This window comes from Rhea pennata, chromosome 9 (assembly GCF_028389875.1).
Source record: "Rhea pennata isolate bPtePen1 chromosome 9, bPtePen1.pri, whole genome shotgun sequence".
NCBI lineage: Eukaryota > Metazoa > Chordata > Aves > Rheiformes > Rheidae > Rhea > Rhea pennata.
Genome location: NC_084671.1, coordinates 17,689,216 through 17,715,953, shown reverse-complemented (window position 1 = coordinate 17,715,953; position 26,738 = coordinate 17,689,216). Strand labels below are relative to the sequence as shown.

Sequence of the window (26,738 nt, the reverse complement as noted above, 5' to 3'; positions counted from 1 at the left end):
GTGCATCAAACACTACTTCAGTGAGTTTTCCTAAAAAAACACAGTTCTGACATTCAGAGAAATAGGAATCTTTTCCTTATACATTTTAAGAAGTTTTAGTCTTAACGAACTGTTAGGGGGAAAAAAATACAATTATTATTCCTTTATGCTAGAGCAATTATAAGTACAATGAAATTGGACCCCAATTCCACTTTTTACTCTTAGCGGCACAAATGGGATATATGCCTTTTTCTTTTTTTTTTTGCCCATATGAGTTGATTTGTACCAAATCAAAATTTATTTTCCCAATCAGTTGGCAAGGTTTTGAATATAGTGTTTTTGTTGTCTCCTTCCACTGGCTGGCTGTTACAGAGAACTTCCACTGAGGAGACTTCTAAAGAAAAGTTTTTACGTAAATAAATGCTCAACTGAAAAAGTATTTTAGCCTAATGATCTACTCAGAGAGACAGTTTTACATATTAATAAAAAAAAACCACCATTTCCCTCACTTCTTGCCTGAGGCAGAAAAGACTGTTGTAAAAATACTTGGAATTATGAACCTGGAGCAACACCTTGTTTGATGATAGCTCTACTATAAAGAAATCTGCTGAGAGAATAACAGCTCCTCTTTGAGAGATTCCTCAAAAGCACAAAGATACAGAAGCACTACAAGATTTGTGTAGATTTTTCCATCTTGTATGTCCTAGCAGAGATGTACGCAGAACATAGAGTTTTCTTACATGCCTGAGGCAAACTCTAAATCTCCTCTATTCCCATATTTTGGGATTCCCATTCTCTTTTGTGGTGATCCAGCAAGTATTTAGACACTGGTGTAGGCAGTCACATTAGTCTGAGACAATTTTCAGCAACTGACTGGCATGTTGCACTGTATAAACATGCTGCTGTGTGCTCTTCTGCAACTTTGAGCTGCATGTAAACAATGAAACAGATTTATCAGGGCAAAAGGATTTTAACCATCTCTGCATCCCTGTCGGAGAGCTCTTCCAGTGCTGTTCCCATAACCCCTCTCCTGCTCTCTAACACCATAATGTATTTGTGGAGTTGGATGGAAGTTTTGCTTCTGGGATTGGAACACATTTTGTGCCCAGTTTCCAAAGGGTTGGCAGGAGATAAGTGTCTACAGCTTCTCCTTGACTGAAATTCCATTCCGTAGCACTAGCTACCCTCATGTCAGTTATCTTTTATTTTTAAATATTATTTTTTCCAGTGAAAATTAGTTTAAGCTTACACAATCATTAACTAATAGTTAGAGGTGTCAATTTGAATGAAACCAGAATAAATTTTAGACACAATTGAACCAAAATGTTTTGTCAGGTCAAACTCCTGCTTGAATTGTGGAAAGAGCTAACTATGAAAGGCAAATTTTTGGCCTTTCTAAGATATTAAAGCCAATAGGGCAACACTCCAGTAATCAATAATTAACACAATGATATGTATATGGTAGGAGGGAAACCCACTGCACAGGAATTTAATTTACAACGAAGATACTCTAAAGAAAGTTTTAGATCAGAGATTGCAGCTATATATTGTTGTGTAGAACAGCAGCATTAAAACATTGCAGAATTTCTGCAGAGTATTAGAATTAGTATTAGTATTTTCAAGCTTCTCTACAATCAAAATTCTCAAACTTACTTTTTCTTTGCTCCTCTTCCAATAAAGATACTCCCTGTAAATCTGGAGACAAGATACCCGCTTACTCCAAGACGACTGGCCAAAACATACGCAGGATTGTATTTCACAGAATATTTCTTTAAAAAACAGATAAACAAAAAACACTGGCTATTCCAAAAGGATAAGGATAAGGATTTTCATGCAAAGGGCAAATAAGTAGTATCAAAACATCTCTTAAAGACATTTACCATTGCAGAGTACATTTGACAGCACATTTAAGCTTGTATTACAAAACTAGAAGCACTTACATGCTGGTTCTGTATTAAGGGATCAAGCTGGGGTTCACATGGAATGTTGAAAACCACGCGAATTCTACCTTCTGTGATTACATCACGTGAATCTTGAACCTCAGAGAAAATCAAAATATATTAAATAGCTCTTAAAAAAAAGGCAGAGAGACTACACCCTGAAGTCTACTTTATTAACAATTTTGCTGCAATATGCACAAAAATGTCTTCCTTGACCCACACACCACTTCCTTACAGAGCCAGACAAACAACATTAAACTAAAGGAATCTTTGACTGAAAATCATCCAAATGGGATCTCTATGTCTTGAAAATTATCCCCAATAATTACTAAAAATAATTGTGCATTCAAACTATGCCATCTTTATCCTGTTATGTCAGTAACAGAGGCTGTCAGAATCCCTATACTGACTAAACTACCAAGGAAGCTAGCAAAATGTAGTAACCAATACTGCCACATAGTACCTTTGATAATTTTAGGTTTGAAAATACAGAAATCTAGAGGGGAAAAAGAAATCTTGGAACTAACTTCTCCCATGCAGCCATAGTAAGGAGATCCCAGCATAAAGGCGGTACTCCCAGGAGGAAACAAGTCATCCAATGTTTTGATGTTTGAAAAACGAGAGTCAAAGGCTTTGATATCCTACATGAAAAAGACAAGACTCATACTGTTAAAGTTAACTATCTTTCAGTTCCAGTAAAATCACTTAAAAAGTTAACATAAATTATTGCTTATTCTAAAACATTTAAAAAGTATCCTCTTCAAATCTGGAATGATTCTTAAAAGGCAGTGAAGTTAAGGCTATATTACAAACGAAGTTACAAAAGCAACTATGCTAGCTGGTATAGCACAACTATTGTACTTCATCCAAAACATCAGTTAAAAAAAAATACATCATTTTTTCAGTAAGATCTCTAAACTTTGCAATAGTTTATGTAAACTTCTGTGACAAAATCTTTGCCACCCAAAATTCCTTTTTAAACAATTTTAAGAGGCACTTTGTGTTTTTGTTATAAAAAATGGCACATAATCTTAAGATCCTTATTCATTTTTGTTTCATTCTTTTACTTTAAAGGAGCATTTTTCTTCCCCTTAATGGAAGAAGGAGCTATGTGCAAGAAGATAGTGAACTTGTATATTTACCTTGACAACAGTTTGGTAAACAAAAGGAAGAACTTGTTTTGACCACTGCTTCTCCAAATACACTTCACCATTTTGTTTTAGTTGATATCTACGACCAGTAAGTAACTGAGCATACACAACTATTGATGTTTCATGAATAATTATTCCTTTTCTTCTCTGGTAACTGAACACAAAATAGAACATTCAGTTTGATTACAATATACAAACCAACAAGGTTGAATTGATTTATTTAAATAACAACAACAAAAAACCTCTTAACAAAGGGATTCTAATGGCTTGTCTCTGACTTTTATTAAAAAATGGCCAGAAAAATGGCTTAACCAATTGCTTACCTATTGGTGCATGGCGATCCATCACTATGTAGTTAAATGTAACACATTTTACCTTTACAGTGGGGAGGATTAAAGGCAATTAAGGCATTTAAGTCAATTGACAGATAACAACATGTCAAGGTACTGTAACTCAGTTGAGTTCTACTAGGCACCCACACTCTAAAAGTGTGAACTATAATCAAGTTTAACAGCGGTAAGTTATTAAAGTTGTGCCTTGATGTTATATAACACCATTATATACTACTTACAACTGAGAATTACTAAGCCTAGAATGAGAAAATTGATGGAGAAAGTAAATATTGTAACTCATTCATTTGAGAATTCTTTCATAACATCATCTAATTTTAAATATTAAGTAATTAACTATACACATTTTGAAATTTCAACAGATATCCTTTTATTTTTATGTTCTTTTATTCCAGTACACTCATTAGCTTTTATCATCACATATACAAAAACTTTTGTCTGCTAATTAGGTCTATAACACAGCAATAAAACACAGGCTATAAAATGCAAAGTTACACTTTGAGAATCAAAGTTACTTACTGTTCTGAAACTCCTTGCACTTCTTTTAACCATGCATTTTGTTCTTTATCTCCAACACATGCCACTTTAGTTGGGGGCACTGCATTTCCCATGTAAAGCTTCTGTGTTCCATGTGGTTCTTCCAAATAAAACCTTGAGAATATTTTAACAGGTATGAATTTACCCAAATAGGATTAATCTAGACATAACCAATCAAGAGCAGAACTTATAGCAGTTAGAAATTACTCTAAGATATGGAAAATTTGTAGCACAGATTTCTCTACCCACTTCACAACAGATCACACTGTGTGATTTTTATAAAAAATACCAGCACATCTTTTGAAAGGAAGATTCTAGAGAAATGTTCTCCTTTATACTATTCTCTGTGGATTTCACATGTAACTTCTGCACCTACAGCAAAATACTGGAGGGCTGGGCTTTTATACAGACACTGAAACCTCAAAACAATACTAAACAAAGCTTCTGCCACCAAGCAGCTTCTGATACCTGTGGTCTCATTTGCTGTTCATATTGTACTCAAACCAAACCAGTTCCTAAGGCTGTACAGAAACTTTGCATTGAATAAAACAATCATCTATGAAATCTCTCTTACTTAGTTTCTCCATCTGACACAGCAACAACTCTGGCTTCTTCAAGGTGTGGCCAGTTAACAAAAACAAGCTTTCCAAGTATCGAACTGGCAACATTTTCTACAGTCTGGAAAAAACACAAGTTACTAATTTTTTAACATATTAAAATGATTTTAAAAAAAATTTGAATGGTATATTTGTGTTAAAAATTATTATAGTTAAAGAAAAGCATTTCTTGCAGAATAATTTTTGCTTATTTAATTTTTTTAATGTATTTTACATATAATCTCTGATTAGAAATGATCAAGAAAACTGTATTTCACTTTTTAGGATGGAGTATCATACTTCAGGTGAGACTTCTTATATCTGGCACAGTATTTGAGATCTGTGTTTCCATATCTGGATTAGACTTCTTGTGTGTCTTTTGCTAAATCACTTAGAACTATTTGTGTCTCTAGGAATAACAATACTCAAACTGAAAACATACTTTGAGATTGCTAAAATATTTTGTCTTACAGATTTTACTTTTGCATCTTACTGCAATAAAGCAGTAGCACTTATGTCCAGCATTGCTTTTACCCTTCCTAGCATATGTAATTTTGGTCTCGCATTATGTTCTTTTTCCAGTGAATTTGCACTACTTTTTAATCCTTTTTAGCTTATTCAATTCTCTTTTCCACCTATCTTAAATATTCATCTTCCTCTGTCCTTGTTTTCCTCCTCTCTCCACTCCATGTTCCCCCCATCTTTTTATTTCCATTTCTTTTCCTGCTTTTGTCTTTTGCTACCTGATATTTTTGATATGAAATAGTGCTGAATCTTCAAAGGACTCCGAAAAAAATTTTTGCTTCTCAGTGTCTCTGCCTCAACTCTTTCCTCTAACCCCTCTGTCAAGTTGTTTCATTTAAGCGAAGGTCTCCTTTGTTGGTGAAAAAAAATACACCTATATACACCAAATATGGAGATAATAGTCTGGAGTCTGCTAGCAGACTTTGCTCGCTTGCCCTTACACCATTTTCAACTATTAGTACGGACTGAATCTCACTAACTCCTTATATGAAGACAGCTGATTGCCTTCACTTCAAAATAGTCTGTTCTCTTCCTCAGAGTCTCTGGCGTTTCTGAGCTGTAACAAATTACTGCAGCGTATTCCCAGAATTCTAGAATATTCTCCACACACATTTATCATGTTAACCCTAATGAAATTTATTTGTTAATATTGACAACAGTCAATAAAAGCTTTCCAGTGTGAAGTAACACAGTTGATATTTTTCAAACATACGCTGAGAATGCTTCAATCTAATGATCTAAATTTTGGATTAAGAGCTAAGAACTCCAGAGTTCTTACTCCAGCAATTCATTCATTCACTCATTCTTGGGCATACAACTGTATTTCACCTTATGAAATGAGAGGTAAACTCATCTACCTTACAAATGGCATTGACAAAATTAATTAAATTTTATATATTTATAACTAAAGCACATTTTGAAACCAAAGCATTATTATTTAAACAAATTTTACAAAAATCTGGAAACACTGATTTGAATTATTGAATCAATATAGGAGATTTTCTTTAATAAATGCTTGCTGGATTTTTGAAATATTTGAAACTTTTTAATTTTACTCTAATTATTTTTCTCCTATAATGCATTATCAAGAGGATAAAGAACCAAAATACCAAATTTGACTATTTAAGAAATTTTGTCTTTTTATGACAGGCATATTTTTTAAAAGCCAAACACTTACCTGTTCTTTTGAATTCTCATCAGCTATGATTTCTAACATCATATTTTCTCCATGGCTGCTTTGCTGAAAGACCTGTACGCCACTCTTCTTAAGATAGAACTGAGTAAAAAACAAAACAAAACAAAAAACTTAAAACTTACTTGAAATCTTATGTAATAATCTATTAAATACAAATGAAAATTTCAGAGTAGAGAACTCATTTACCTTATGTTTAATGTGCTTTAAAGTCGGAAATCCACAGAAATATAATGCACTCTTGTTGATTTTAGTTATCCTATTGTGGGTTATTTCTACATGCCAGGCATCCAAAGGAATTGTTTTATACCTAGAAAATAAATTACAAAAAAAAACTTTGCTCATACAAATTCACCTTTGGCTCTAGAAAGCACTTTTGGACTTTAACAGACTAGCATACCCTTTGTTTTTTCTAAAAGGTGGCAATTAACTTGAGCCATTTGTGTAAAATCTTGCACCATGCTATTTTTACTATTTCTTACAAATAACGCAAAGCTTAAGTTTAAGTATGGCACAATTTTGCTATTTTAATTTTCATTGTTATATTCAAATTCTAAAGTAGCAATGATTACACACGGAATGATTCACCTTTATAGCTATTCATTCTTCAACAAGTGTATTCCTGCAATAACCATTCCTCCACTATTTTGTCTAAGTTTGGTTAGTATTAACATTTTATTTCTATTTAGTCTTGACACCTCAGTTAGTGCTAAACAGAGCTGGCTATTTTCAGTGAGAGGAAAATGAACAAAACCGTTATGTTCTCTGTACTGGATAGTGATCCAAATATTGACAATCGTTTACAAATGGTCTGGAATTAGATTGTTGATGAATCATTACTATCTTTGGCTATTTATACTAGTCTTTCACCCTCCATGTGCTACCAAGTTTAACAACTCTCTCAAGTGCTCTTGCTGACATAACTTCAGTTCATCTGCTTTGCAAAGTGAAGTTTGAAGAAATGAGACAACTAATTTTACTCTGCTGTTCACAATAAATGATACTCAACGTAATGTCAAAATATTCTGGTGTATATATTTGCATATAAAAGCTTTGGCTAAAAAAGGCCATTGAAGGTATTCTAATTATTTTTACTCTATTCTAAAACAGTTATAACAGTATTACCTGGAATGACATCTTTCTATCGCAGGGAATTTTTCTGGCCACGGTGACATGTACTTGAAATCTGTATCTTTTTCATACCAGTACATTAAGCAAGCACTGTGAGTATTTCTTCGTCTCTCTTCTTCCTTCAGGCACTTATTACATGATTCCATGGCCTGCAGCAGTCGTTTCTAAATTTAAGAGAAATTAACATAGGTGAAACTGGCAACAAAAAAGTGCACAAAAACTTCTGTCCTAGGAAGGTGGATACCTGCACTTTTCTGGTTAATGCCATTGTCTAAGCGCAGCCTCCCCTTCCCCATGTCCTACCACCTGAAAAACTAGACAATTACAATGGAATAGCTTTGGAGGATAAAGATTACAATTCTGAAAATATGTTTTTGAAGTGCTAGTCATATTTTGCCTTTTACATTTAACGTACAAAGAAATATTAAAAACATGTTAGAGGCAACCATAAAATTCTCTTCTATTCTGCAAAATAACAATGGAAAAAGCCTCAAGTACATACTAGTCATTCAAATAACTCTCCTCTTTTCTGAGGAGTCTAAATCCCATCAACATTTCACTGTGAACAACAGAAACAATCAACAGGCAAACACCACCACCTATATATATCCTAATATCAAATCTGCACTTTTATTTTCATCCACTCTCTTTGATGCACTTAAATTTAGTTTGATAAAAATGTATGGTAATTGTCATCCTATATGCAAAAGGAGAATTGGTTTATTTTATTACTGTTTTGAACATTTTATAGTACAATTTGCACTTGAGGTCTTCTGCTCATGTGAAGAGATGATTTTCTGTAAGGAGATTTTTAAAAGTTTTTTGTTTCTTTTCTTTTTTTTTTCCCACTTACAAGCATTATACCTGTGTATGTTTTTTAGAATGAGATTTTTTTTTCTCAAAAAGTCTGAAAGTATTATCTGATTAAAACCAAGAACAAAAAGAAAGCCCATATTCCTTACTCAGAACTTTTCCCAATTAAAGTTAAGTTTGCTTGCACTAACTTAATCTAGCCTTTAGTTTCCAGGCAACAAACATTTGTATTTTTCCATGGTTTTTATCAAGTGTTAATTGAAACTTCCACCTAACTGCAATTCTAACTGTAGATAAAATAAGAAGTTTGCTAGGAGATTTGCTTGCAAGTTTTTATAGATAGTAAATGTTAAAAAAAAAAAACTCACCTCATCAATAAATGGGATTAATACTACAGCTTCCCACTCTTGCTGTTTTCCGTTTAGGTCAGTTTTAAAATCTGGTGGATAATATTCTATAATAGGAGAATCTTGACTAATCATCAAATGCTAGGAAAACACAATAGAGGAATCAAACAATTTCACAGACAATTTAACACTCATTTCAGAAAGAGATAAAGCAAGTTTGATACTAAAGCCAGCTCAAGCCTGAAAAGGAAATAAACAGCTGTTGTTTAACTGTTCTGTTCAAGAATTACTTAGGGAGTTCAAAATTTTGTATTTATTAACTTACTTTACAATGTATGAAGGACAGTAGGAAGTAGAACTATTTAATCATACATCTAAATTTACAGGTAGAATATAACTAAGAGGACATGTAAAAATATCAAAAAGGAATTACTTCAAAATAAAGCAAATAATAAAAATAGAAAATGGCTGACGAACACTTTAAGTTCCACCCTACCTGGTAACATTTAGGTAATAAATCTTTGCTAGCTGCTGGAAGTACAGCAAGAAGCTGTTCAAATGGCATGAAAGGTTTTCCAAGCTCAAATTTGATTTTGAGTTCACTGATGTTGCGAATATCTGACAGATAAGGTGCATAATGGTAAGGATAATACCTAGAGAAGAAAAACTGCTGAATTATTTGAGTTAATCACAATACTGCAGCATTTACAGATCAGAAATAAGCAGAACTATATTACATGTTCCCAACATACAATGTGAAACATGCACTTTTCTTACCAGCTCCATGACTGAACTCCATGGTAATAGTAGTGCAAAATCCATTGTATTGCCTGGACATAACATTCAGCTTGATCAGCCAAGAAGTCACTTAAACAAAAAAGAGAGGATTAGTATTAGTTTTTCTTATTTTCAACAGCATACAAAAATTTCCAGACCATTCAATATTAATGGACTCTTTCTCTCTCTGGTCCTTAAACACTTGTCACAAAAACCTGACTTGTATCTCTTCTTTCACCAGCCAGAAGCATCACAGCTACAGTACTTCTCTTCTCGTCTGCCTTCAACATGGATGAATATTTTCATTTGTGTTACACATACGGAAAGACTTGTCTTTGGTGTTCTAAAAAAAAATAATTCACCATAGACTTACTCAGAAACTACTTCTATACCCATCTTAGTCATGTAGTAAGTTCTCTTGTATTGCCTAAACTCAGTTTCAAAAAGATCATCATCTTCTGGTTCATCTTCCACCACATCTGGAAAAGAAGCCATGAAAAATTGGCTTAGCATTAACTTCTTTATTATAATAGTTTCAAGATATTCAGTTTTATTTGATGCTTTAACTTTATTTCTCAGTTCAGTTGAAGTACTTGTTCTTTCCTTGTACAGAAAGTAACATAAAACAATCAAACTGAAACTTTAACTGCAGAAAGTTTGGAATTTTTTTTGTTTTAAGTAAAGATATGCAACGCGTCCTGTAGCCTATTTATAAAAACAGAGAAGAGAACATAAATTGTCAGAAAATAATTTTAAAACATTCAGAATTAAAAATTATTTTTTAACAATATTGTCTTGTATCACTGAACAATATTTATACATCTGTGACATCACACTTCACTATATGAGCAAAACATATTTCTTATAAGTGCAGTGTGCTTCAAAATACAATCAACAACACTACAACCACACAAAACTCTAAATCAGTAAATCTTTTCACTTATCCCAATTCATATAGCAAAATGCCTAGGCAAATAATTAAAAAAACCCCAAAACATTGCTTAAGATTTACTCATTCACTCCTTTAATTTAGTCAGGGAAATACTGGGCAAATAAGAAGCACTTCAAAGGCTTTAGCCCTACACATTCTTACCAGAAACCAGTGATGTGCACTTTAATTTCCCAAAAGCTGGCTACCCAACCATTTCATTTAGATTAAGTCTGTCTCTGATCTGAAATACTTATAGATCTTCCAAATCTATATATAAATTAAAAAGTTTCTGTTAAATGCATATGGAATAATTTGGACTTACTTTTAGATGTCACTTCATTTTTTTCTAAAGCAGCCAAACACATAGAATTTTCCTGAGCCTATTAAATGAATATTTGAGATGAAGTAAAAATACAGGATAAATATGCACATACCTAACTCATAACCATATAATCTGCAACTGAAAAGACTGCAATCAAGATGTATATGTCTGATTTTATTTAATATTATCTCCTACAAAACTACATTTCCTTCCCTTGCAATTGCCTTAAAAAAATGATTCCATCCATACACATCAGATGAAAGAGAAGTCTCAAATAAAACCCTGACCACCTTTGGGTTTTAGTTTTTTTAAATCACCAAATTTTAACAAAGTTCAAATCACTTTTGTGAGAAATAAGGGCAGAAGGAATGTTTTACAGACTCATACAGGCAAAATATTCACTTCAATTTATGCTACACACTTTTGTGTACAGCACTCTGAGTAGCTAATAAACACAGACATTAAATAGGCCCTCTTCCCCTGTACCTGAGATTTGCAAGTTCCTGACTGTCACTGCCATTCAAAGAAGCAGTCAAGATGGCTAGCTAATACTATACAGCTACTCCAAACTTTTGTGGTAAATAAGAAAACAAAACAGAGCACATCTTACATAGGAAGAGCTAACGTCTTGCTCGTACAGATCTCAAACTGCACTAAAGAACAGGACAATGATATGTAATGGCAGCTTAAACTTGAAAGAATTTCCTACTGCTAATGCTACAATCTCTATCAATGAAAAATACAACCTCTGCAAGGCATATATTGAAGAACCACCAATATGCAACAGGAAAAAACAACAACAACAAAGACAGTAGAGCAAAGATAAAAATCAGAGAAAGGATTTCTCTAAGAAAGATGTTGTTGTCCATTTGCCAATTGCAACTTTGATAAATAGATCTGATGTAGCTAACACTGATCAAATTGCTGTTTATCTATTTATTGCCAAGGACTTGGCCAATACCAAGACTAAGGATTCATCAATGTGTACAAATGATCAATCAGTGTAACTGAGATATTTAAGAAACTTCCAGCAAGCTCTTCATTGAGAAGTAAAATTTTAAAGCTCAGCAAGTTTAACTACAATACACAAAGAAGTAAGCTTTGTGGCTGTTGAGGTCCAAGTGAGTTGTCAAAAAAGGGCCAAGTTCTGGATTTACAAAATTAAAAAAAAAAAAAAGAAAAGAAAAAGAAAGAGAAAGAGAGAGAGCTTGACCTTGAGTTAACCAAGGTCTCAGGGTTAACTCAAGGAATGACCATGACCAGGAATGCATAGAGGCAATTCCTCAAACGTTACGTTCTATTACTTTTCTGATCCAAAAAAAGCCCAAATTGAGACTTATGCTATTCAATTTTTATGAAATTTAAATTACTGGAGCAGACAAATCATTGATTTGCTAGAAATAACATTCTTATTTTCAGAACTAAGCATGTAAAACACTAACCTTATGTTTCTTTTGTTTATTGTTTCTGGCTTCTTCTGCTGCAATACCAGCTGCCTCGTTGAGGTATTTATTGCCTACTTTACTTTCAAACCACTTTAAATCTACAAAGACTTCGCTGAAGTGTTCACGATCAAACTGCACAGAAAGATTAAAGTTAATTTAGAAATACTTGAGGGACAACTGAATTTAGACTGTTAAATTAACAACATTTTTTTTTGTAAGTGCATTAGATTACATCCAGAGCCACTAGTACAATAATGCTTTGCCCTAGAGCTACACCTAATCTAACAGATTAACATCATCAGTCTTTTTTCTTGGCAACATATAACATATACCAATGGCCTATTTCCCTTCAGTTTGGTAGCAATAGGTAACAAAAAGATTTAGTACCTTTCAACCTTCACTATTGATTCTACAAACTATAGAGGTATATTGGGTCTGATAGTCTTGTGCAACATACTTAGCACTTTAATAGGTGAGCCCTGTCTTAAGATTCTCAATTAGAAGAATGGGCAACAGATGAATTTTCTCCTTTGAAGTTTAGAAAATGGCTGTGGCACTTCCATTTCTATATGAACTGACCTACACCATCTCTCATTTGCAGGATGGATTAATGCTGCTGCCCATCTCTGAGAGATGCTAATACTTCACTGCTTTCTACTAGCAATCTCCATAAAAAAACTTACAAAAAATACTGCAGTCCATGATCTACAAACCACATGCCCACAAGAAATTAAAAGGTTAAAATTCAGACAAGCAGAGGAAACAAAGAATAATGCTGTCTGCAGAACACTTTGCTCAGTATTGGCACTCATTAATCAATGGAAAATGAGGACTATAACTCTACTGTGAATCCTCACTCAGTGCTGATTAACATACAATGCAAATTACTCCATTTTTTTTCCTCTTATAAGATCAGGTGACAACTGATTGGATCTCAAGATAAAATAGCTGATGGTACCATCTGTAAACATGGCCATTTAGCAGTTCATTAGATATACATATGTGAAATATAGATATACATACGTATATGTAAAATGTACATCATGTATTTTAGGCACTATATCAAGTTTATGTAAAAGGGATTACAGCTTTCTACATAGTGCAATTACCAAGTTACTCACATCTGACAATCTTGTGAGATACTTCTCAAAGCGTTTTAAGTTCAGATGCCCATTTTCATTTATGTAACCTATTGGGAAAATAAAGGGGTTTTTTTTAATTAAAATCTAAATGAGGTTTAAAATTGTAATTTAGAAACCCTATAAATATTACAATGCAATCTTGCCAGCTGTCTAAAGAAGGTATTACAACACTAAATTTTCTAACGTGATAATTATCAATAAATATAACTTCAGGGGTGCTAATGTTTCTACTTTCCACAACTGAGCTTACTGTTCCTGTCAAAACCTCTCATAATATTTTAACAACAACAACAAAAAAAGTCTACATGTTGTTTTCCACACTCCTGCAAGATCCCTCTCTGAATAAAAGCAAGAGACTACATATATGTTGTTATTTTTCATCCACTACATTCCCAGTGCCCTCTAAAAAACATCTTAGTATATGACATGCGTTGCACTAAATTGATTCCATTAAGAAAAAGAAAATGCAACACTTCTACATATTGCACAAGTGTGCATGTTCACCTTCTCTTTCTCAACCAGCATACTGAACAAACAGTACATGAAGATATACTTATTTTGTGAGAACCACTCTAGAAAAGAAGCAAAAGCAGGCTTGGTTTTTCTAAAAAAATGTTTTCAAGTCTAATTACTACTAACAATGGTATGTTGCACAGTAATCCTATGGTAAATGACAAAATCTGATATCCTTCAGAGACCCTATTAGAAATGAGACAACAGAGCTAAACTCAGTGATGCTTTTGTTCTTTCCCATTCCTTATCTGGTTCTGTTTCATTATTATTGGAAAAAACCAGCAGTGAAGAACAGGATTTTTAAAAATGCAAATAGTCATGGAGACATGGAGACTGGAAAAGAAAAAATTAGCTTTTGATTAAAACTATACTTCAGCACAGATTCTGAAACATTATTGTAATATTAGTAAAATGGTGCTTGAACTTAACCTTTCCACTCAATCTTAGCCTGTTCTACAGCTGTATTTCTCCTTAGTAATTTTTTTCTTACTTACCTCCAAGTTCTGGCAAGATAGCCATATACGTTCTATAAAGCAGCGGCAGTGCATCATGATTAATATGTAAATGAGGTAGATGAGGGATAAAATCATTGCCTACAAGGAATCCCATTAAGATCCAATCATCTATTATCCTTTCAATATCATATTCAAAAGAAATTTTGTCCTGGGGGGGGGGGGGAAAAACACCACAAGGACATTTTAATGATCAAGTTTACACACAAAGCCTTCACACATTTTTCTCTCACAGCTCCATTAGAACTTACTTTTACTGGTGAAAATTCATAATCAATATATTCTCTCATTAGTGATAAGTGTAGTAAGTGAAATGTGGTTTCTTCTGGCGCACATGCTCTGTAAATTATTCAAAGCATTAAGTCAATTATTTATGAACACTTTCTACATGAGTATTTAAGTTCAAAGTTATCAAAAACAAGTAATCATACTAGGATTATATTTTTTTCAGAAGACATAATGTATAAATAATGTTTGCATCTATTTTATGATTAATATTTTGAGTCTATAAAATTTTGCCTCAGAATCCTTTAAACAGCACATGTGACTACACTGTATGGAAAATAGCAAGAGAAAACTCAGCAGCTTGGCTGAGTTCTGTGTTGCTGTAACTAGCTGCTAAGTAATTATCCCATTGTCCAAAACAAGGGACAACCTCACCTAAACTTGTACTAGTATTAACATACTTTTTCTGATATTGCAGAACAAGTCTGAGTACACAGAGAGCACAAAGATTCATGTCTAAACTATCTAAATTACATATGAATTGAAATTCTCAGTCATTTGAAATTCTGCTTTAAAAAAAGAATATGCTCAATTTGAAACTATGCTCCAAATTTAGTGGCTTCACAACATGGAATTACAGTGCAAAAATGACAAACCTATTATTAGTCTCTGGCATAAGTGAATCAATATATATTATTTTTTTCATTCTCTTCACTAAAATTAGCTAGTACTTAAGCCAAAAAGATATTAAGAATAGCAAGCTAAAGACTTCGACATATTTTAAATTAGGAAGGATAATTTCAACTTGTAGATATTATAACTTGCTAAGATCAGCTCCAAGGACAAGCTAGCCTAAGCAACAGTATGTATATACACACCTATACACACTGTACATTGTCCAAAGCTCTCTAAAGATAATGTGTGTAAAAACCATATCTATGTGAAGAGTACTAAGCCAAGCCTGAGCTAGACTTGGCTGTGTGGAACATTAAACCAAATTCAGTCACGTTAAATGTAATGTTAATATTAAAAAATTCTGGAAAATCCAGGCCGATTCTGTAAGGCTTTTCCTTTAGCTCCTTCTTTTTCATGTCATTAGACCTGAAAATCCTGATCCAAAACAAAGAATTTCTCTCAACCAGTAAGTTGCAGAGACACAGGTATCAATTTGTACATATTTTTAATATTCTCAAATTCTCCAAAAATACTCATGACAATGACAATATTGGCAGAAGGTAATGGAGAACTGCATTTGATAGGCTTTTAGTAAGTTACAGAGTAAATTCCTGTAATAAGCAATTTTCTCCAGATATAAAAACAGGACATACACAAAGTAATGCTTGAGGGAAAAAAAAATGCTACTAGATCTTGCCTTTTCATTTCATATTTTATTCAATTAACCCATCAAAAGATTGTCTTTAATATTCTTTTGCTAAAAAGACAGTAAAGGACATTTTCCTTTGATGTAACTTACGTTCTTTTAAAATTAAATTTTTAATGTTCTTAAAACTAAGTTTTAATGCTACGTGCCAACATCAACAATATATCATAGTGTATCAGATCAAATCATAGCATGGTAAGGTTGGAAGGGACCACTGGAGATCATCTAGTCCAGCCCTCAGCACAGCCCGGTATGGGGATTGAACCCACGACACTGGCATTGGCAGCACCACATTCTAACCAACTGAGCTAAAACCTGAGGGTTTAGCAGCATTAGTGAAAAATGACTAGAAGACAGTGAAACTAATAGTTATTTCTAATGTTTATCATATGTCCTTAGCAATAAAATCATTGATGTATTAGCAGGAGTGATGTATTTATCTAAACAGTTATATGATTTATTGCCGCATTATCCCAGAGCCTTTGTGTAGCAAAGATTGTTTTTTTGTCTTTTTATCTCTTACCACCACCATTTTGTACACCAAAAGCAGGCCTAAGATATATCAAAGTAGTAAACAAGTCACAGTAACTGTTTTAAATAAATATTGCTGTTACTTCAGAATAGCTCCACGTGCACGCAAACTTCTGGAATAAAATGCCTTATTCTGACTGATGATAACCTACAGGTTAGTTCAAATTGGCAAACCCAGAACAGCAGCATCCAGCCAGCCACTTTAAGACGTTTTATTTTTAGTAATTATTCTAGTAATTTGCTCACATGCACAAAACCTCAGAGAGGTCTTCAGAGGGTTTTAAAAAAAATTTATGAGACAATCATGAAAAGTGGCAGTACAGCCTGGGCTGCTCCATTCAGAGTATGAAACAAGAAACACAACACACCAAAGCTCTAAGGATTGTAACCAGCTGCCCCGACAACATACATTTGCCCGTGTTAACTAATATGTACGCGTAACAAGTTGGTTTCTTTAAATTCATATTTTTCTAACAAAGAGTAAACTATGACTTTATAATTAAATATGTAACCAATAAAATAATTGTTCTTATGATCCTGTATCTTTTGAACCTTATTACATCAAATATAGAATAAGATGGTTAAAATCAGTTCACCTTTGAGATTTTTTACCACCAAATCTGACTTCTTCTCTTAAGAGTGCAAAGTGTGCTTCATGACTCGTTAATCCCAGCATAATCTGTTACAAAGAGAAATTAGAATGGTTTTATGTCATTTTAAAACTGTTATTCAAAATATGAGAAATATCAAGAAATTTTGCTTTGTTCTTTTTTTTTTTTTTTTTTTTTTTTACAAATTCAGAAGCTTGTAGGAATTAAAAAAATGCTTGTTTAATAACATTTTAGAATTATGAACTTACAATACATCAAAGACATTTGAAGGAACAACACATTCATAGACATTTGTTGTTTGTATTAACTCCACATACCAAGTCAGCATCTAAACCATAGAGACAGTGCCTTGTGTTTGGATCATGATGGGGCTTTGCTTTTTCTGATCTGATGAACTCCATAATTTTATGTTCTCCTTCCCCTGGAGTCTGCATACAGAAACAAAGTGCGTCAGTAATCATTTTGCTATAAAATAAGAGTTTATTTTAAATAAATCATTAACAGAACACAATGACCTCATGGCCTGATAAGTAGACTGTTACTCCTTGCCAGGATTTGTCTGTGGAAATCTTCATGTTTACAAAATATTTAAGATGTTCGTGCAATCTGGCCATGAATTCAGTTCCTGAAAACAGAAATCTAGAAGTTACATACAAAATCTTTCACTAGTCATTCAAGACTACATTTATGTACATAAGTGTTACTGGAAAACAGCAATAGAAATAATTTCTGTCAGAGATAAATGGAATAGTTGTTTGTTTTTTTTATGAAGTTTCATTTTTTCCATAGTGATTTAAAATATTTCTAGAGTGAGATTATTAGAAGTTATTCAGACCTGCATCTGCATTCCCAACTTACTTGAGACCTTTATAAGTTCTGCCCTCTAATTAAAAAAAAAAAGAAAGAAAGAAAGAAAGAAAGAAAAGCTGTTGGATGAGAAAATAATTAACAATGTTTATTTTTATAGCTATGCTTTGGAATTAATTAACAGATTATTTTACCTGGTGTAATACAGTTAGAGTCAAATCTGGCTTCTGTAGGGAGAGTTTCTCCCTTTTCTAATGCCTTTTTTATTTTGTCCTCTGCTTCTTTCGCTGACCTGAAAAAAGGTGGGTAGGGTGGAGGAAGGAAAATAATATTCAAATATACCATAAGTACAATTTTCCAAACAAAATACATATGGTTGCTTTTTTGAAGAATGTTAAAAAAAAAAGAGGAAAAAGAAGAAGAAGAAGGTAAACTCTTCTTACGTGTTAAATTTCCTGTCTCTGGTGCAACTGAGAGACTCAAAAATAGCTCCTTTTTTTCCCAGTAATAATGATAACCTGCCTTACTCAGATACTGTTAATATTTAGATTATCAAGAAAATCATTCAGTGATTGATCATAATGAAAGAAAATGAACATTGAAACAATAGGAATATTTGAAAATACTATTCCAGACCAATAAAGAGCATACAACTTAGTAATGATGTTAAACAGAGCAGAGATTTTGGAATACTACCCAGATCTAACAATTTCTCTTCATCAATAATGGAGAAACAAAACAATCCCAGTCTTTCTTGGCCAATGTTTCTACAAAAACGTTTTAGACAAGAAAAATAAAAAACACCAGTGTCTTAAAAAGTTTTACTGTACTCTGTACAATTTAATAATTGTTGTCCTTTTCCCAATCTTCTTTCATTTTTTTTTCTTTGGAACTTCTCTTCCTTCTATGACTGTCAAAGAACATTTAGTTACAGTGACCAGAAGAGGTCTATTTAGAAATAGCATTCAGAAATGCCAAAGAATGGTAAAGGTATTAAGCGACCAAGGACATCCTTAAGAGCACCACTGCAGATTTATTCCACAGAAAATTTCACAGAAAAAAAAAAATCTCCCAAAACTCATACACAAAGGGAAAAAAATAACCTAATGAGCAAACTAACTTTTTTTTGAATCAGGATTTTAAGAATCAACACTTCATAGGCAGTTACCTTAATTTAACTCTATCTACTGTCACTGGCATGACTACTCAGAATTTACTTCACATTTCACCACATACATTTAACTCCATGTTTGTTTGGTTTTGTTTTTTTTAAAAAATGTTTACTATCTTAAAGACAAAGCAAGAACAAATATTCTCACCTAAAGCGTCTCCCACGCTGCTGATTCATTTTTGCTCTTGGAGCTACTCCATCAACTGCCATGAAGAAAACCTTCCTTGGTTTAATAATGCGAAATAGTACCTCCAAATAGTGAAAAATATCAGCAAAAATCTTGTCTTCTGAGATTCTGAAGTGAACATCATCATCATTGGGATGTGAACACTGATGTATAATACCGTTCATGTCCAGGTACAAGTTGTCAAATTCTGGAATCTAAAAATGCCAGGTTAGTACCTGTTTTGTGACAGCTGAAACAAGGCAAATCACAGCCCAATATATGTGTGAGAATAATAAAGGCTGAAAATGAACTGCGGCTGGCAGACTTCCCCAAGACTGACCGTACAACGATGGGCTAAGAGTATCTTGACTGACTGCAGGTTGGCCTGCAATTGCAGTATCGTATTATGGTTTCCCCAGTGAACAGTCAGTTGGAGATTCCTATTCCATCCTGATTGTTTCCAATACATCAGAGATTCTATCCCCTTTGTTGTGACAATGCTATACATTGTATAATAAAAAATAAAGAAAATAAAGAAAAACATATTTTGAAAAATAAAAACATATTTTGAAAAATAAAAACATATTTTGAAAAATAAAGAAAAACATATTTTTGTGGAAGAAGTAACTTTTTTGTAACCTGAGATGTTTCACTGATTCATTTTTGCATGGCTGCACTCTGAACAATAAAAACAACAAAACTGAGAATGTACTTTCCAACACTATTTCACAGCAAAGCTGGCTTAAGAAGCTTTAGGGCTCTCCCTTAGTCAACCAGTTCCTACTATGACTACTACGTGATGCCTCTGTATTCTAATAGTTGTTTGTGCATCTAGAAAAGTGGCAGCTACCACCAAAAGCAGTAAACTTCACAATGATGCAACAATTACCTTCTCCTGATTTCCAAAATGACTTTTCCGTCAACTCTGCTGTTTCAAGTTTTGTCTTGGCTTCACTTAACAACCCAAGTCCTTCCCAGCCATGAAGTCCTCCTGTCCCCCTCACCCGAATAAGTGCACAGATCCTTTTTCTTTCTTTCATTTTCTTTCTTTCAAGGAAGCAAAACCGTTAGATGTATACAGAGTAGAAATACTGCTAAGTGTATGAAAAGAAGAGGCTATCTTTTTACTGCCAAAAAGAACCAAACACGCACAAGAGCAATTTGCAACAAACAAATCTACTCTTTAATCCACCACTATGTTTGTAAAAATCCTCTTGTCACTACAACCGATAAAAGCTTTTCTTCACATTTTGTGATAATCTGTGGTATTATTGCTGACACATCTCTACATAATTTTTAAAGGCATACTGTCGAACATGTATTTATCATCCAGATTTAAGAGAAACCTAACTCTACTTCAGTGCCAGGAATGAAAAAGATGACAAAAAAGAGGCAAGACTGGGAAGATATCTAGTCACCAGCAACAATTAATCTCCTGTTTCACATAATAATCTTCAATACAGTTGAATTCAATAGACAAACTATTGAAGCACTCAGTGATATTTTTGTACCGCTTTTGAAATACGTTTTCATCAACACAGCGCCATACCTTGTAACATGAATAAAGCAACACAATTGAACATCACAACGTTCCGACGGGCCACACTTTCAAATGGGAAGAGAGTGAGGCACTGAACAAATCGCACTCTAAAAACTAAACAGTATGTCACACGCTTGCATGGAAGCCACATATATATGGAGAACAGATGACACTTGAAGAAACAGGGTTATGATGCAATATACAAATAATTACGTGTATATATAGCAATTGCTTTTATTCTGGGCATTTTCTTCTGTAACAGCAAACAGACAGCTACAAATAGCTACAAGTACTATAGCTCAGACAGGTGGCCTATACTAAAAGAAAAACCATCTCCTTTCTCTCTTGTACAAAAGCATTAAAAAGGTATCAAAATCAGACAACTTCATATATTCAGGAACAGGAGCAGTGGGGCAGTCCAAATAGTGGAATACTAGATAGCACCATGCACAGCCAACCTAACAAGCCTATCAAGGTTAGCATCAAGCTTAAGTAAGATATTTAACTTAATGAAAATTCAACAGCACTTAAGAAGCCTACAGAACTCTTCTTCCATTAGTTTTACAAGGCAAAGTGCAAACCATTCTGTCTTTCACAGACTGATTTTGAGAGTTCAAAAGGAATCAGATCAAATAATAACATCAACACTTTCAACAACATCTTTATTGCTGTGATTGTTGTGAAAATTTACAATCAAGCTTGTTTTTCCCAGAGTTCTGACTCTGAACTCAAACAGGTGATGTTAAGCTGTACAAGAAACTCCCTTTCCCAAATCCTAGAAAACATATCAGAGGTCAACACTTCAGACAAAAAGCTGCCTGACCAATTAAGGAAAATTAAAGTTGATGGTCTAAAGATTCTTAAGGAATATTTTGAGTTGAAGTACTCAAAACATTGAGTAGCCATACTCTGGACAACTTAGAATTGTCTTCAAAATAAAGTCAAGTGAAGTCATCTCAAGTGGTATTTCAGGTTTTCTGTTCAAATGACAACTTCTACTTACTGTTGTAAACATGTAATGGTGACAGCATAGCTCAGCTGACCCTCTTGCTTACAAACTGTAACAAACCGGAGTTCAGATATATTTTGGCAAAAAAAAACATCAAACTGATTCTGTTTGGCCCAAATAGAAGTTGAAAACAAACATTTAAGCACTGAAAAACCTAAGAGAGCAGTTATCACCTAGAATGGCTACTGCATAGACCCATTGTACTGATATATCAAAGCATCAATTTCTAAAATATAAAACTTCTAAGTTAATTGAAGATCAACCTCTCTCTTGTACATAACATGCTGGAAAATAACATTTTGAAACAGTTTGAAAACCTAATCCAGATGCTAGTAGGATCTGTACCCTTGAGCAGTCTGGTAGAGAACAGGAAGCACGTGGATTCGTAAAACTGTTGAAGTTCAACATCATAAATAACAGAGTTGAATAGTTTTTCTTTCTTTTTTTAATAAATAACAACACCTCCTTTCACAGATGCAAACAACATCATCTAGCTTTCAAAAGGACAAAATTCAGAACGATACTAGCATTCACATACGTAAGGTTAAGCAGTGCTTTACCTTAAGAGCTCTAAAAGCCCCTTTCAGAAAGCATAGAAGCATTGCCCAGCTTCTACTCCACTGACTGAAGCAGACACACGCTGGCTGCTTAGCTGCCAAGGTTCACAGTTCTTCGGCAGAAGCTTAAAGCTGTCACCAGTTTCAGTTAGCAGCCCAGGCTACTGAACTGGACTCTAAGCAATGCTGCAGGGAAATCCAATAAATCTTAGGGAAAGAGCCAAACTCTGAAAATTGCTTTGCCCCATGAAACTACAAGAAAGGGTCGAAAGTCCAGGTCTGGAATCATTTGAGCAAAGGATTCTCGAGAAGTGTTGATACAGTATCTATCTAATCTTTTTAAATGGTATCTACTTAGAAACGAGGTATTAACACTCAAACAGATCTTTAATTTTCACCTAACTTCTCTCAGAATATCGTTACCTAGACTATCAAACCACATCCATAATGCAAATGTGAAACAATAATGAAAAATTAAGAGCTTTTATCTAACAGGTATAAAACACGACTGCTCTCAAACTATGCCTGTTTTTTTTTTTTTTTGTCTCTTTGTTAACAGCACTATTTGCAGCTTACCTTTCCCAACTTTTAGCGTTCTCATTTTTTTCCTGCTCATACGAACTGCCCTACACGTCAGGCAACAAGGAAACGCGGCAGAGCTGTAAAACCTCTCCCCGACCGCTGCCGCGCCGTTCGCCGCCCGCAGCGGCAGCTCGTCAGAGCCCAGTGACACCGGAACTCCGGGCTTCTGCCCCGCTCACGGAAACGAGAACCGGACCGTGCCCGGCCGTAACAAGTGCCCAGGAACGCCAAGGGAAGGAGGGATTCACAGAAAGCTCCAGCCCACTTGGGGGTCGCTCGGCCCCGAGAAACAAACCCTAAAGGCCGCGGGGCGCCGGGCCGCTCCTCAGGGGCTTGCGCTCGGCGCTGCCGCCCGCGCCTGCCCCAGCCCGACAGCCGGTCCCCGCGAACTCGGCATCTGAGCGCCGAATTCCCACCACCAGGCATTTTCGGGCAGGCTCCAGCGTCGCACAGCGCCCCGCCGGCCTCCGCCGCTCCCAGCCGCGCGCCCGGCCCGCTGCCTCGCCCGGCCCGCCGCGGCGGGCAGGACCCCCCGGCCGGCGCGGAGGCGCAGGGGCCCTCGGCGGCCGCCCCCGCCTCACCTGATGCTCCTTCAGCACCTGGCTGAGGCAGGGGTACCGCTCCGAGATCCACCGGTAGAACTTGGGGACGCCCATGGCCGCCGCTCCCGCCCCGCCGGACCCAGACCCGGACCCGGACTCGGACCCGAACCCGAACCCCTCCGGGCCCCGCTCCGCCTTCCTTCCGGCGCGCCGTACTGACAGCCGCGCCGCCCGCCTGCCATAGAGCGCCGCGCAGAGCGCCCCGCGCCGCCCATAGAGAGGCGGACAGAGCGGCGCGGCGGGGGCGGGGTCAGGCCCGCGGCTCGCCGCCGGGAATCCGCGGCTCGGGCTCTTCGCCCCCAGCTTGGCGCCCGCGGCGGCGGGCGGGGCGGGAGCGGTTTCAGAGCACGGTAACGTTTCACTGGTGTCTTCCTGACAAGATTTAAGATCCCAAATAATTTTTTAGACATTAGAGACACCCACATGGAAGAAAGTCGCAGGCAACCAAAACTAGACTTCTACTGCAAAACAGAAATATTATTTTTAGAAAGCCCTTCGGAACTATGACTAGAAAAAGTTGAAAGCACCACTTTATATTAGGCCAATATAAAACTTTAATAGCAACTGCCCTAATCCACAAGTGAATGAATTACAAAAACTCTACAAAAGAAAAAGTATAATTAGCACACAACATTCTTTGAGAATATTTTTTACGTAGTTGGAATCTCTATATACATAAGAAAAACTCGCAGAGAACTGTACAGTCTATTTAACAGTTATGTGCACTGTTCTCTACATGTATACAAAACAAGTCATAACGCTTTGCAAATCTGCAGTTTATAATAGATACTGCAAATGTGCCGCTTACATAGGCTTCCAATTAATAAAACTGTGCTGCCGCTTAAAATCAGAAATCAACAAAAGTGGCGAGTTATATTCTAAGGGTGATATAACGCTTCTTGTTAAAGAATATTACAGCTACATCATTGTCAACGTTATCTTTCCAAAATGAACATATTTCACATATATGGAGCCCAGCCCATATACATCTGGCACAGCAGGTTGTCATCACTTGCTTCTTGAATAAGGTAATGAACATGCCCCTCAATAGATAAAGGTAATCCTTTTATTCTGTTTCTAGTCTTAATTACACCTTGCAGACGCTGTTCTATATCAAGGACATGAGTTTTGGCCTAGAAACAAAGAAAAAAGGAAAAAATGTAAATTTCTACTGTCCACGAACTTCCATACCTTAAAATACAGAAACACCTGTTATCAGGATATTTGAAAACGTCAACTTAATCAATTGTCAATGAAATGCCAATTTAATACAAAACCCAGATGAATACAAATTACTTTGAAAATAACAAACTCTTAAAAATCATTCTCTGAAATGGACATATATTGGTTGAGACATCCAGTCTGGAAAATATAGGCCAGAATTATGAGCAACTGAAAATGAAGTCTAGTAACAGGTTGTGTGGAGTAACTCAAAACAAGCAGTTCTGAGGCTCAATTACTGTAGCTAGCTCATACGAGTTATACTCATTTTCATTTAGAGCTCAAGTATGTTATATATTGGCACCTATCAAAAAAAACCCCACAGTTAACAAATACAACTACATGGGTGGTCCTGTAACTAAATGACTATGCTGACATAGCCTGGTTAGTAATCATTTGAACACAGGAAGATTTTCTGTGCTCAAAGAACTGTTAAGCTTTTGGTTGCAATATAGCTTTAATATTACAGTTTTCTTTCTTTGTTGGTCTGTTTATCAGTGCTCCCTAAGTTTTATCTGGCTATTACATATTCAGTCCTTTTCAGTAGATACTCTTTTTATGGAAAAAAATCCCCAAATTTTGCAAAAGAGAAAGAAAATAAATACTACAGTTGGTGCAGGCTATATTTTAGACAAATAATATCATATTTATCAGCAGCTATAAAAGAAGTTATAAATCAAGAAATCTTTATTTTAACAAGTATATCAGCATTTATGCTGTAATAAACGTGCACTCACAAAAAGTACAAAAATATGCATGGAGAGGACTCCAGATATCAGCATCACTGTAAATCTAGAGGACTGTGCAATTGTCAGAGTGAGGGGAAGCAGGAGCCTTCCCCATCCTACTACCAGTTTGGTAATCTAAACAACAGAATTATGGACTCTTTGTTCATTATTAATTACAATTTCTATCAATCAAAAATACTATAATTATATCCTGTGGATAAATACTATTAACACTGTCATAAGAGTAAAAAAAAAAAAAAAAAAAAAAAAAAAGAGAGAGAGAGAGAGAGAATATTTTTAAAATTAAAAAACTCAAGAAAATTGAAGTTTCAGTTAGAAGATATGCAACCATATTGCAACCATAATGGACACTGTGATATTTGAAATACCTTATGCTATGCTTGCTTGCAACTAACCTTTTCATTGACAACTTCTCCAGTTTCATTCACCAGTGCTTTTGTATTCCCTTTGACAGGTTTACTCCACTCCACAAGAGGATCATGGAGAAAAGTCTTTAAGACACTGAATATATATATTAAAAAAAAAAAAAGAAAAAAAAACCACTGTGTAGAAAAAGAGTAAGATACATATTTCCTCCATCTGATTTTGACACATTTAATTTTTAAAACAAGAAATTTTACACTTCCAAAACCAAAATATTATTGTTTGCCTTTTAAGTTGACATACACTCCCGCATTCTGAAGTGACAGGAAAAAAGCTGTTAACATGAAAAGCAGGTATCTATTTCTGTTACAGCTGTCTCCCTTTCACTGCTATTAATTTCATAGAGACTAGCCTTGCCCATGACTCCCACTCCAAAGTAGTTTGTTATCTAACATTTTATGTCAGACGTCATATTATTCCTCAGCAAAATTTGCAACTAAAATAGCAGATAGGCAAACTATTCATAAAACAGCAAAATAATGCTATTATCTAGTCTTCACACTGCTCTTCCAATAAAACTCTTTTTTTTAATCTTAACATATGAAAGTCTTGCGCCCTTTTTATTTTTTAAGACATAAATAATACCTCTGAGAGTCAGTGGTTTCTTCAATACTTTTGCCACCAGAGAAGGGTATCAGCTATATAATACCACTTCTAAGACATGCATCAAAACTCAATTTTAATTTACTCAAAGATTTCAATACTCTGAACTTTCCTGTGTACTTCTGCTTTCTCCCTTGAAACTTGTAATTCCAAAGCAACTCTGCCTGTTGTTCTTGGAATTATACATGCATTCAGGAATTCAGATTACCTACTGAACACACTATGTTTCCCCAAAATTCATCAATTGCAAGTGATATCCCCTACAATCTTATGAAGAAAACTCTTCTCTAATTTGTTTCTGACAATTTTTTTGTTAGCTGAAATCACTTGCATCTGATGTTTACATTAGCCTAAGTG

At 35.0% G+C, this 26,738-nt stretch overlaps 2 protein-coding genes across 6 annotated transcripts in view; both read right to left on the bottom strand.

Moving 5' to 3' along the window:
- Window positions 1-23,490, bottom strand: part of XRN1 (5'-3' exoribonuclease 1) — a 44,306-nt gene extending 20,816 nt beyond the window's left edge. For all 5 annotated transcript variants that reach the window (XR_009959262.1, XM_062582596.1, XM_062582597.1 and 2 more), the window contains exons 1-24: window positions 23,365-23,490; window positions 19,078-19,310; window positions 17,953-18,050; window positions 17,467-17,576; window positions 17,269-17,379; window positions 16,937-17,019; window positions 14,455-14,542; window positions 14,186-14,354; window positions 13,158-13,225; window positions 12,034-12,168; window positions 10,592-10,649; window positions 9,712-9,817; window positions 9,339-9,428; window positions 9,058-9,214; window positions 8,583-8,702; window positions 7,396-7,565; window positions 6,460-6,580; window positions 6,256-6,354; window positions 4,532-4,635; window positions 3,940-4,071; window positions 3,062-3,224; window positions 2,447-2,560; window positions 1,920-2,018; window positions 1,633-1,748 (exon numbers count right to left, since the gene is read on the bottom strand). Coding sequence is in view for 4 of the 5 variants with exons in the window: in XM_062582596.1 (XP_062438580.1) it covers window positions 1,633-1,748; window positions 1,920-2,018; window positions 2,447-2,560; window positions 3,062-3,224; window positions 3,940-4,071; window positions 4,532-4,635; window positions 6,256-6,354; window positions 6,460-6,580; window positions 7,396-7,565; window positions 8,583-8,702; window positions 9,058-9,214; window positions 9,339-9,428; window positions 9,712-9,817; window positions 10,592-10,649; window positions 12,034-12,168; window positions 13,158-13,225; window positions 14,186-14,354; window positions 14,455-14,542; window positions 16,937-17,019; window positions 17,269-17,379; window positions 17,467-17,576; window positions 17,953-18,050; window positions 19,078-19,310; window positions 23,365-23,439 (2,819 nt within the window). In the remaining variant the exon portion in view is untranslated. The remainder of the gene's footprint in view (window positions 1-1,632; window positions 1,749-1,919; window positions 2,019-2,446; window positions 2,561-3,061; window positions 3,225-3,939; window positions 4,072-4,531; window positions 4,636-6,255; window positions 6,355-6,459; window positions 6,581-7,395; window positions 7,566-8,582; window positions 8,703-9,057; window positions 9,215-9,338; window positions 9,429-9,711; window positions 9,818-10,591; window positions 10,650-12,033; window positions 12,169-13,157; window positions 13,226-14,185; window positions 14,355-14,454; window positions 14,543-16,936; window positions 17,020-17,268; window positions 17,380-17,466; window positions 17,577-17,952; window positions 18,051-19,077; window positions 19,311-23,364) is intronic.
- A 465-nt stretch (window positions 23,491-23,955) lies between these two features.
- Window positions 23,956-26,738, bottom strand: part of ATR (ATR serine/threonine kinase) — a 43,496-nt gene continuing 40,713 nt past the window's right edge. Inside the window, exons 46-47 of the mRNA XM_062582929.1 lie at window positions 25,751-25,856; window positions 23,956-24,518 (exon numbers count right to left, since the gene is read on the bottom strand). Of these exons, the coding sequence (XP_062438913.1) occupies window positions 24,345-24,518; window positions 25,751-25,856 (280 nt within the window). The 3' untranslated portion in view covers window positions 23,956-24,344. The remainder of the gene's footprint in view (window positions 24,519-25,750; window positions 25,857-26,738) is intronic.